Source organism: Manis javanica, chromosome 12, assembly GCF_040802235.1.
Source record: "Manis javanica isolate MJ-LG chromosome 12, MJ_LKY, whole genome shotgun sequence".
NCBI lineage: Eukaryota > Metazoa > Chordata > Mammalia > Pholidota > Manidae > Manis > Manis javanica.
Genome location: NC_133167.1, coordinates 22,872,177 through 22,885,409, shown reverse-complemented (window position 1 = coordinate 22,885,409; position 13,233 = coordinate 22,872,177). Strand labels below are relative to the sequence as shown.

At 33.5% G+C, this 13,233-nt stretch overlaps 1 protein-coding gene across 5 annotated transcripts in view; it reads right to left on the bottom strand.

The window, feature by feature from the left end:
- Positions 1-13,233, bottom strand: part of ERBB4 (erb-b2 receptor tyrosine kinase 4) — a 1,111,691-nt gene that overhangs the window by 523,942 nt on the left and 574,516 nt on the right. For all 5 annotated transcript variants that reach the window (XM_073218152.1, XM_073218154.1, XM_073218156.1 and 2 more), the window contains exon 3: positions 10,161-10,347. In XM_073218152.1, the coding sequence (XP_073074253.1) occupies positions 10,161-10,347 (187 nt within the window). The remainder of the gene's footprint in view (positions 1-10,160; positions 10,348-13,233) is intronic.

Genomic DNA, 13,233 nt, shown 5'->3' with positions numbered 1-13,233 from the left:
AATTTGGAAACATACTAGAGTTTTAGAACTTTAATATCTATCAATTTGAGTATTACATATATTACCAGTTATTTCTTCTTTAAAAATCTAAGATTTTGAGATTCAAAATGTTTCAGTCTTCCTTGGTATTGAATATCTCTTCCTAAATCATATTTTAATGGATTAAATGTAAATGGACAGAAAAGTTACACTAAATCTCTCCCTAATTTAAATTTAAACCAGATGTCAAAATTGACATGAAATGGTTTGATAAATACTATTCAGTTTTCCATATTTTTCAATATTTTATATTTAATAATCAACCAAAAATAATATGTGAAGTCACTGCCCATAGTAATACATATGAAATACATAAAACAATTGGAAAGCGGCTTAAATTATGGAGATGATCTTCAGTAAAATCACAGCGGAGTTGATAACCTATGTTGTGACCTCTGATGTATTTATTTTGCACAAGTGATAGATTTTTTTAATTTTTAAGAGGCATATGAGCCAAGACACTAATTCTTGATTCACCCCTCTTCCCTGAACACCACAGGCCTGCATTTGAAGCATGATACAATTTTAATTGCAAAGATTTATCATTATGACATGTAATTTCTAACTACATGAAATGACAGTGTAATGCATAGGTGTGAAATTTAGCCACCATTCACTATGTGAAAGGTGATAGCAATAACATAGGCTGCTTTCCTGTTTCAATTCATTTTTCTACCAATGCTACATAAAAGATGTATGTAGACATATGCCAAATATTGCTTCATTATCTTTTTCATCTTTTCCTTGCAAAACACCCTAACAATATTCTTTGAATGATACTATAAAACTCATGTGACCTTTCATAGTATTTTGTAGATAGCTCATGAATTTGGATTACAACTGGATCACACATGAACTCAGGAATTTGTTTTGTTCCACGTTCTTCCAATTAGTGAATGAGAATGCAGATCTAAGCACAGATAGATAGGCATTTTTTAAAAATATATTTTAAGTTTTGCCTTCCTCTTTCTATTAACTTGAATACAATAATATTTTTTGGGATAATATAGTAAAAAACAGAAGTAGACTAAGACAGGGGTTTAAAAGCAAAAACAAAATCCTTAAACCTTACCTTGACAGAACAATTTCTAGAGCTAAATCAAAACAAAATAAAATGTACTCCAAATAGTTATTTATATGTTCTTTTGAATTTGTGTGTTAGTCAAGTCGGTTTAAAGGTCATGAAGTCAGTTCCCAATTAGGGCATTTCATTTAACTCTGTTATTATACTCGATCACTTAGTTCCTAAAATCTGTAGTAATAAACTTAAATAGCCTGATAAAATGCTTTCTAATATCATAAGTAATTCAATCCATTTATACAACCTGCATCTCTTCTAGAACCATTTAATTTCTTAGTTAAAGTACCTATGCTAAGTAAAGTCTCATTAAAAACTAAAGAAGAAAGACTATATTGAAGAAATGACACTTGGACCATATGAGTAATTTCATTGATTCTCAATTCTTTCACACATAGAAGAGATAAAAGGTCAATGTCATGTGACCTCCTTTCTTCTCAGAATCTCTATTGCAGGATGATAAAAGGAAAATCTGGACATATTCTACCTGGCTTTAAATCTGAACTCCATAAATTATTGTCTGCTCTGTGACATGTTATTTAATAATTTTGAACTGCAGTTTCTTTATCTTCAAAATGGAAATAACCACAGTAACCTATTAATTGGTGTTATTAAGAGGAAGAAGAAAAGAAAGATAACATTTACAAACCAGTAACTTCCACAGAGTAAATGCTTATTAATTATGGATGTTGTTGGTATATTATTATTAAAAAGTAGTACATATATCCTGGGATCTATTATGTCATATGGACATTTTATTTTCTAGATTTATTATCCTAAAAAGGGCAGGTCATGTCATTAAAACCAAAGGCACAAAGGCTAAAACAATTCTGGTAGTATGTATAGTTGAAAATCTAGCAGAACTTATAATAAGATTATTTGCAACAGGATCTTGATTGGACATCATCAGATGTGTAATTCTATACAATATAGAACCACCCCACTAAATATTAAAACAGTGTTTAGATAATTTGGGAAACATTAAAATTAAAATATATCCTTTATTTTATCAAGAGTTGCCAAGATATATTTATTACATGTCATAAAAAAAGATCTGATAAAAGTTTGAACTCTCCTGATTTCATAAGAGATTGGGAAAATAAAAGACTCTCTGATACCAGCTTTTTCCAACATCACAGATACCACAAATCAAACCTCTAATTTGCATCAGAGAACAAATGAAATTGAGTACAAACTGAATGGTCTTAGAAGGAAGAGAAAGTTAATGGATCAGCATTTTTATTCACTTTTTCCTGTAAATATTCCTCAAAATTGTTATAGTTATGATTCAGAAACCAAAATAATCTGACTTAGTCTACAATAGAATTATAGCCAGAAGATATAAAATATATAGTACAGAATGGGTCATAAAGTATTAAGGGGAGATGAAGGGGAATAGTCTGAGATCTAGAGGAATGGGGAAAATTATCGTATGGAACTTCCACAAAGATTAGTAAAGAAGATATTAATCAAGAGATTTTTTTCTCTCTGATATCCTATAACAATCTTGAGATCTAGCTGACCTGTATAACTGAGAAAGCAAAGTTTAAGGGACATCCCTCAATTAACTGATTTTTTTCTTTGAACTATATGATCACCTCCTCTGCCAGGAGAGTCACTAAATCAGCTAAATCTCAATGGAAAAAAAAACAAAAAACAGAACACAATAATACAAATTTCCTGGTTAGTAACATTTACTACATCAAAAGGTATTGAACCATGCAAATTCACATAAATCTATCCCCTGATAGATAGGGATAAATGGAAAATTCCATTCATCATTTATAAAATATTGGCCATTTCTATTGCAATTTGTCTTAATAGACTTCCACAGTAAACAGTTTGGCCATTATAAGACCAGCTATGTTGCTATGATTCCAGGAAAGTGATAAGATTTTTGTTGTACCTCTGTTCCCTATATTTCCTGCTATATTTCATCAATTCTAAAATGCATACATCTTTCCTATTTAATATCTCTGAAGTACGATTCTCACACAACCTTTTACATTTCTGTTGGGCTTTCCCTTTTCTCTTTTTAGCATGGCCAGCAAACAACAACCAAAACTATTTTTTACATTTGATGATGACTTAGGTTTGATGAAATATGGTAGATATCTATTTGATAAACATTTTATAGAGGAGCTTATTTTGTGACTTATTTATTATTAAATAAATATTTCGCTATGAAAAGAAACTTTCAACATGGACTGGAGAATCCTAAAGATAGGGGCACTGTCTATGCCAGAAAGACATTTCAATATACTTTCTCTACTATAAAAATCATAATCTCCTAGCCCTATTTTTTTCAATAAAGTCATTTAAGAAATAGACTTTGAGACCCCTTCATAACTACATACTTTTACTGTGAGCACTGAAGGTGAGAGTTAAAAAATCCCGTTTTTTTTAAGTCATATTTCTGATGAACAGAAAATCTGTCATGATAACTAGTAGCTTGGAGCACATTAAGAAGTGATGCATGCCATCCAGAACCCAGCTTACTCAAATATAAAATATGGTGAGGTCCTAAATCATAAATGACACATTTTATATTTATAGTTTGATTATGTAAGCCTAACACGCTTTCAATGACTGCAAAAATAGACTGCTTCTATTTTTCTTACCAAAAGCATACTTCTTCTCAAATAACAACGAAAAACATATATTTCAGGAACTGCATTTAATGCTATGTATGTCATTTATAATTCATCTTTCACAACCCTCTTACAGACTGAGGGTCTCCTAACACTCATTTGAAGAGGTGGAAACCGAGGTTTTAGACAAGTTGAATAACTTGGTTCAGAAGAGGATTTGAACGGTGGGAGTCTAGACCCAGAGACTACGCTTTGATTCTCCATCCTATTTTGCTTGTAAACATCCTTGCCTAGTGTGATGGGGTTAGTAAAATATGCTGTTCTTCTACTGCTGCACTTTGTAATATGACCATCACTAGCCATATGCAGCTATCTAACCTGAATTAATTAGAATAAGATAAAATCAGAAATTATTTTCCTCCATTACACTAGCCACCTTTCAAGTTCTCCACAGCAACATTTGGCTACTGGCTCCTCAATTGTGCAGCACATACTGAATGTTCCTGTCATCACAGAAAGTTTGATTGGACTGTGATGCTTTAGAAGGTAAAATAGATTAAAACAGAGCCACTTGACCCCATAGACAGACTTAACTTTAAAATAATAACATAATAATTGGGGGAGATACTTTCCCAGTGTTTTCACATTGCGGTTGGTGGGTAAATATTTGTCAGAAATACAGTATTTACTGAGAGAAGACAGGTAGAAAGAGATAATTTGGAATAGCTCGTATCTCACCACAACATCTTGGATATTCAAGTGGAACAAAACAAAGTTGACAAACACTTTAATTGACAGCACTTTCCAAAAGAATCCTGAACCTCAACCAGTAAAGCTGAGCCTATCAACAAATGTTTGTGAGTTACGGCTAAGAGTTTAGTAAACCTCATTTTTAAAAAGCCATAGTTGAATAACAATGGCTATAAAATTAATTAAGAGATCTGATACTTTTAAAGCAGGACTTAAAAGGACAGGATTTAAGGTACTGTCATTTTTTGACATTTTGTGTTTGCTTCTATCTTATTGCTAACTTACCACCATCTTCCATATATATATATATATTTCATGATGTATTCAAGTACTATACAACTTTCAAATCAGAAAGACCTTTCTAAAATACAATATTTTTCTGTTTAAAGTTTAGACTGCTTATGTTTACAACCAATTTACTATTTCACTGACCATTGTCTCGCCTGGAGAAATTGTCCTAAACAATTCCTGGCAATGGCACAATACGAAGAGATGGGAAAGAGATCTAGACTCTAGAACAAGGTGTCCTTGTTAGCTACAAAACATTAGGCCTGGTTTCCTTAGGTGTAAAATTCCATAAAGATACTTCCTCTTATGGGGCTCTGTATGAAACAAATATTGAAAGGAACCTGAAAACGCCTGTGAGGTGTAAACCTCCATAACGATATGGGCTGCTTAAATTATCATGCCTTTTGTAAACATTGGAAGAGATCAAAAGGAGCTTTAATTCTTACCTCTGAGAGGTTTGGGGTCTTCCAAGCTTGAGGCTGCTTCCCCTAACTAAACTAGATGATACATATGTACTTGTCAAAGATTCCATTCATTCTGTATTCCCTCTGAGATTACACGCTTGGATTATCCCCAAATATTACTCACACAGCCTCCAGAACTATGATTTGATACCAGGAAATCAGAACATGCAATCTCCAATCATTCTGACCCCAGCATTGCTTGGAGACTGGGAATGGATGCTGATAATTTGTCACCTCTACAGCTGCAGGCCCAACATAGCTGACGTCCTGAGTTGAGAGTGAGGAGGCAGATATTCTGATATCTTCACTGCTTTCCTCAGAATCGTAGACATATGGACTTATGGTAATAACTAGTACATTTCTCTTATTGCATTTGTGACTTTGAGGAGCAATGATTTTCCTCCATTTTCTAAAAGTCATAAGCAAACAGTCATGCTTTCTCAGCAAATGAGCTGTAATAAGGGACTTTGTGGACCTTATATGTTCTGTTTACTTAGAATACATATGCTGAGTCTCTGATGAAAGGAAACACCTATCTTAGTGTATCTTAGGGACAAGAAAGAGTAGGAACAGAGGTTTGAAGTCTCACATAAGATATTTTCCTAAGAGACTCTCATAATGTTAGGCTTCCTCTGTGATTTTTTTTTCTTAAGGATGATATAGGGACAAAAAATAATGAAGTTCAGGGAGTAGGATCTCTTTAGGATCCCTAAATGGGACATAAATCTGTTAGGGCCTGTACAGATTATTTTAGTGTTCATGACTAAAATTGTTAGAAGAAAAGGGATGGTTCTCTTCCCTGGAAATCCCACCATCCCATGTCTTATTACCCAATGCTTATTATATATATATCATTTATCATGTTTATTATATATTATATTTATTATGTATATTATATATCCCATTTTATTATCCCATGTCTCCTCTCAAATCAATGGCATACTAGGAGAAATCCCCATTTTACCTTCATTCAATTCCATAAATTCACTCATTAGTTCTCTAAAGCTGAGAATGAGTCCTAGCAAATAGTTGAAAAGCCTATTCTATCTGAGCCCATATATGCACACATATATATATTTAATATTTATATATATAAAACATTTATATAACGTGTATATATATATATATACACACACATATATATATGTAACATTTCTTTTCAAATATATGTTTCTGTTTTGCCTATACACAAATATATCATTATGGTTTCCTTCTTCTAGTTAATAACACACTGTCTGACATGACAAGAAAATAATCTTCATTAAGAAAAGCAGAGTATCATTTTTAGAAATTGTTGACCTGATTTAAAAATGGACACTTTCATAAGAATGTGCCACTCTTCACTGATTCCATCTGAATCACAGGATTTTTATTATAGGCTAGTTTTGATCAAATCATTTTCCAAGTAACTTATCCTTAAGCTAGGAGCATTCTTGGAATCATTTTTTTTTTCCCTGCAGACATCACAATATGCTGAGTAGTTCTTCTTATGTAAATATTAGTAGTACCTTTGTCAAACATTGCATTTTACAAAATCCCTGAACTAGGCTAGTTGAACCCACTCAAACATTACTAAGACCTTTCACAGGTTTAAGAGCAGTTGAAGAACGCTTAGCAACTCTAGTGTCAGAAAGCAAACTCAGAATGAATATGTCTTTCATCTAGGTCAAGGCAAATGTCAGGGACAATGAAGGGTGAAACATGGTGATGGAGATTTGAAATGAAGGGCTGGGGCAACAGGTGCTTGGTGTGAGATGCAGAAAGACAGGAGAGAAGTGCTGTGAAGTATGAAGACAGCAACCATACTGAAAGGCAACAAAGAAAAGCCTGAGGCTTCTCCCTGCCAGAGAAACACATCTTAGACATAAAGTACTTTCAAAGTAGCATCAGAAGAGATGCTGAAATCTGGAGTCTCTTTTTGTCTAAACAAGTCACTTTTTAAAGCTCCAGTGAAGCCATAGGAACCTATTTGGATATGCAGACACAGGCACAATTATTCTGTCAGTGTTGACACAAAGGAAAGCTAAACACAAAACAGTTACAGAAAAAGAGAAATAAGGTTCCCTAAGCATCCGGGTAGGTGAACAGTGCTCAAGTTCCTTGCTTGATTTCTAACAACACTGTAAGGTGAAATTTTCTTTTCAGTATTAAAGATGAGGAATCGAAGTCTCAGAGAGACACTCAGACTATAAGTGGAGCTTTCTTTTTTCTGATTTCACTCTTTGACATACATTGAGTCAATTACAGGTAGACAGTTCGTTTCAGTATCAGGTTATTCATTTGACTATTACTCAATAATGCCAAGGAGCTTGAGAAATTTAAACATTAAAAGGTGCTGCATTACTTCGATATACTATTTTAATTAACTTCCTATGCATATTTGAAGGCAGACACTCGGATGTAATCAGATGTTGCATTGTTCAAATATCATCCAGATGTTGTGTCTCCTGGACTAAGCATTATATTTTTAGTCTACCAGAATTCAGTAAACTTCATATATCCTTTACATTATTACTGCTCCCAAAATCAACTTTAGCATTTTACTTTTTGTTTAAAAATCTTGCCTGTCTATATCTAGAATATAATCAAGATGATCCAGTACACAGTTAACCAACAAGAAAAGCCATAAAATATTAAAGGCATTGATATTACTATGTTGGTCTGAAAAATATGTAAATAATTTGGTTAATATTTGTAAAATATAAATTATGTATTTGTATTATCCCAAATTTCACCTACTTAAGAGATATTCTCATAATTACTAAAGAGAAAATTCAAATATTAAGATGAAATTTGTTGATAAAATGTACACATTCATGTATTAAATTTGTATCTATATTATCATCATTATAGAATATGAATAGAACAGATATGAACCTAGGTATTTCTCAGATTTCTTCATATCTACAATTTAACATATAGATGAAATTGTATAATAATACCCACAGCTACTAACAGATGAGGACATTTCAGAAATTTAGAATGGAGAAATTAATAGTGGTTTTCATGTCCCATATAATGAAAAAAACCTTTAGATTTTGGCCAGACAAGTGACTAAATAAGTAGAAGCACACACAGTTAAGATTGTAAATATATTAAATGCTGGTTTGGATTTTGAATAAGAATACTTGGTTAAGAGGGAGCGGATAAAATAAAAATCAGCAGAGTATCACTGGAAGTGATTAATATATTTACATACAAGCGACTGAACAGAAGTAGTGAGTTCTCTCCAGCTCTGCGCACATGTGATGCAAAAGTGCCGTTCCCAATGGAGATGATGATTACATGCCTGAAGGGACACCCTCTGATAGAAGAAGGATGACCCAGTATAACAGGGCACCAAGAAACTGCCAAGTTCTTCACTCTTTTTCAGATTTTGTGGCATGCCCTTAGTCTAGAGACCTGCCTTTTTTCTACTCTGACCCACTTCACTGATAATCGGTTAGCAGTATGTAAATAGCAGCCATAACTTATTCTTCTTAGCCAGAAAACATGTTTAAGTGTGTTTCTTGCCTTTGAGCATGAAAGCAAGATCTGAAGTGATGTCTATAGTCCAAATAAATGGCTTTTGGTGAGCATTGATCTAATTAATAAGAATGTGTAAGGTGGGAGTTAATTTACATATGTGTAAGTGGCTCCCAAACATTAGCCCTTTTATAGACAGTCATCATATTAATTGAACATTCCTTTTATACAAAGATAGTCAGCTGGAGACAAAGGCATACTATTCTAAGGTCAACAAAGAAAAAAAGATTTCAGGGGAAAAACAAATACATACAAACACACATATACATACATATATATATACATATATATATGTACCTTAAAATCTGAATCTCAAAATTCTTTGTTATAAGACTCTACAAACTTCCTACCCCTACAACTAGTAATTGTTATTTATCTGTTGAAAAGTACTTCTAATTTAAAATTATACATTTTATATCCACTGTAAATGAAAGAACTCATTTTAATACCCTGACAATATTAATCTTATTTTCACTGAATAGTGTAAGACAATACATCTAAAACATTACTGTTTCAATATGAAGAAATATTGCCACTCAGTAGACTTAAACACACATAAAATATTACATATTTTAATGCAAAATATATAGATCATATTAATTGATAGTAAACTAACAGTTTATATACACTTTATCTCATTGTGAGATAATTACTAATTAGCACATTTTGATTACAGGCACACATAGTAAAATTCATGATTAGAAACCTCATACTAAAAGGCCTTCCAACATGGACTTTATGAACTAAGAATTATATGAACTTAAAAGATATCAGTGGATTTGCAAAGATCTGCTGACAAAACAAATTTCTACAAGCTGTTTTGGTAGCAAAATGGTAATTTTAGGTTGTGAGCAATTACCTTTCTCTGCTCTCAGGGGGAAAAGAAAATCACTGCTGATATTCAAGTATTCTGAGAGAATTTCTGATGGCATTTAGGGAGTTACTGAATAAGGTCAGTCAAAACTGAATTAATAAATTAGGTATATTTTAAAAAATAAGGGATTGTGCACAAAACCAGATTAGTGGAACCAGATATAATGGCTTGTGTATTTACTGAGCTCGAACAGGAGTGAGAGTTGTGGTGTTATTGCAGAGATTTGGATTTGATGATACGGTCCGCTGTTCACCTGAGACCACCACACACAGCATTCTTAAACCTGCTTCATATCTCAGTTTTCAGTCACTGAGCATTTCCTTCGAGTGTACTTCTGTTCAACCGAGATACAGTATTATGGTTATCTTTCAGACTGCACTTACAATACCTATAAATAAAAGCAGTGGTATCACAGGGCATCATTTCTCAGAAAATGAGTAAATGACAGATATCTACAAGCTTTATAGTATTCCTCAATAATCATACTCATATGTGTATATCTATTATATTGATCACAAGAGCATATTTGTTATTTTGGATATTTTCCTTACCGGTCAGATTCTTCAATCCAAGTTCTTGAAGTCCAAAGTTCCCATCTTTTCTGTAGTTTAAAAATATCGCCAAAGCATATCGATCTTCATACAGTTTTGTCCCACGGATGATGCGTAAATTCTCCAGAGGAAGGTAACGAAACTGATTAAGAGCCACTAACACGTAGCCTGTGACTTCTCGAATAGACTGAAAAGATACAAACAATTGTCTGTTAAAAATTTAAAGATGATTTGTCATCATATTTACAGTCATTTAGATTAAAATGAGCCACTTAATTCCAATTTTCAGCTTTTAATTTAATACACAAATTTTCACATTGCATTGTAAATAATTGCCTTTATAATACAAGATCATGCAAGTTTAGAATCTCATTTCAAGCATGAAATGTATTTCTTTTTAAAGTCATGTATGTGCTTATAGTAAAATAATGGACTTTGTTTTATAAAGCATTCTTCATACCTGAGATTTGAATATAACTAAAGGAATAAGCTATCATTCATTGACAAACTAAAATGAGGTAAGAACAAAAAACCATCAACCAAACTTTATATTAAAGAAAGAGAAAATTTGTAAGCTTATAACAAATAAAACAAAACTGCATTAGTTATAGACTGTGAGACGTATTTCAAATTGCTATGTTGGAGTTCAATGATAAGTTATTAAAGAACACTTCTCTTATATGTCTCTGGGGTACATATATATTTAAACAATATGCATTAAAGAGTGCTTATGGTCTCTAATTGGTTACAACCATATTTGCTTTATTCATCAATTAATTTTATTTATTTTTAATTTTTTTATTAAGGTATCGTTGATATACACTCTCTTATGTCCTCATCTTGAATCCCATCCACAATTTTTATTTTTACTGTCTATTGTCTAAATGGAGCTGTCCATAATATGAGTTAATTACTTGAGGCTTGTGAGACATTTTAAAGCAAAAAAAGTCACACAAACACTTTAGGTTTCATCTAAAGTTACAGTTTTTCCATGAAATAAACAAAATTGTAACAATTATGAACATTTCTGTTAAGTTTTTAAGAAATTACATATAATGCAAACATGCTAAAATATTTGTTGTTACTTTAATGTCATTTGAGAACTCTTTATCTCAGATGTTCTGTGTTCAGTCCTTGGTACTCTCTTCTCTATCCACTTAACCTGCTGGCAATCTTATCCAGTTTCACAGTTGATGATTTCCAAACTTTTATCCCTAAACTCTCCCCTAAACCCCAGGCTGACACCCAACTGCCTACTCTACCTCTTCACTTGAAAGACTAATAAACTTCTTAAAATACACCTATCCGAGTCTGAGCACCTATGCTCCTACCCCCATCCCCTCAGCATCCTTTCTCACCTCAGGTGAGGTCAATCCACCCTTCCTGTTATTCAGGCCAAAGTCTTGTAGTCGTTGTGGATGCACCCTCATCACACACACACCAAATATAATCCACTCTAGTTGTCTATCCATAGAATGATCACAAATTCAACCACTTCTTTCATAAGGCACTGCTTTCTTCTGAGCCACCATCACCCTTCATCAAGATTACTGCGTGAGGTTTCCCTGTTTCTACTTATATTCCTTATGGTGTATTCTCCATTAAGGCTAGCCTGACTTTTTTAAAACATAAATCATAATACTTCAGTTCTTAAAACCATTGAAACACTTCCTAAGTCACTCAGAGTAACAAAGTTCTTTCAATGATGGATCAAAATCGGCATCTGTTCTGTCCAGTGCAGTAACCACTAGACCATAGGTGGCTACTGCGCATCTGAAATGTAGTCAATATGAATTTAGATGTATCGTAAGTGTAAAATTCATTGTGAATTTCAAAGACTACTCTTTGAAATACCTTTTTAGATAATAAGTTATATAAAATGCAATATTACAGTTAATTGTACCTGTTTACTTTTTTCAACCTTTTTATTGTGGCTACATGAAAATTTAAAATTACATTTTTATGACTGTCATTATTTTTCTTTTGGACAGTACTACACTATATGATCTGGTCATGAGTTCTTTCTCTGACTTCTCTTTTTAACTCTCCACTTTGCTCACTCTATTCCAGTGTTGCTGGTATCTTTGTTCTTCCAGTATGTTCTTCCAGTATGACAAGTACGGTCTTTCCTCAAGGTGCTCACTATACTCTTATGTGTCTAAATTTCTCTCCGTTTTGTTATCTTCTTAGCTAATTTCCCCACTGCTGTCATTTTTTTTTCCCCTCAAATCTCACCTTTCTCAGTTGAGGCCAGGCTTGATTGACCTATTTAACATGACAACCCTCCCATATTTTCATGTTCTAATTTTTATTATTTCTATACTACTTTTCACCTTCTATATACTGTATAGTCTATTATATTTAGTATTTATAGTCTATCTCTCCCCTCCCCAGAATATAAGCCCCACAAAGGCAGTCACTTTAATTTGTTCACTCTGGGTCCCATGTGACAGCAATGGAACTGGCACATGGTAAGAAACCAACCAATATTTGTTGAACAATCTGGTTCTTCTCTGGCCACACTTGAACCACTAGGAAAAGTCTGCAGAATCAAGAGAAGTGCATATCTGGAGCCTCACTTTTCTTTCCTCTCTTCTGACTATGCTCCAGACTACTGTGATCAGGAATCCCATCCCCAAGGCCTCACCCAGAGCCAGTGACCCCTTCTTCCCCTGCTCTGTCCCTCAAACAGCCGACTGGGCCACCAATATGCCACAACCCTAGGAAGGAGGGGTGGTCTGACTGCGGATGTCTGAGGGGAGAGTGTATGGATCCTGGATGTGAGGCCCCGAGTACCCATCCACTTGTGAGCAAGGCCTCTCACAATACTGGGTAGAACTAGTGAGAGGAGAGCCTGAAAGCTGGAGTTCATCTCTACAGGCCAATGCATTCTTGCGGGGTATAAAAATTTATCACCTGGCCAAACAGGTTGTTATAAAGATATATCTGTCAAAGTGGGAGGATAGAACACATTTTAATAATATTTGTTTTATTAATAGTAAATAATAATAAAACATAAAATACATAGGCCTTCTTTTATACTCTTGCCGTAGGTCCCACAATTCTTTGAAAT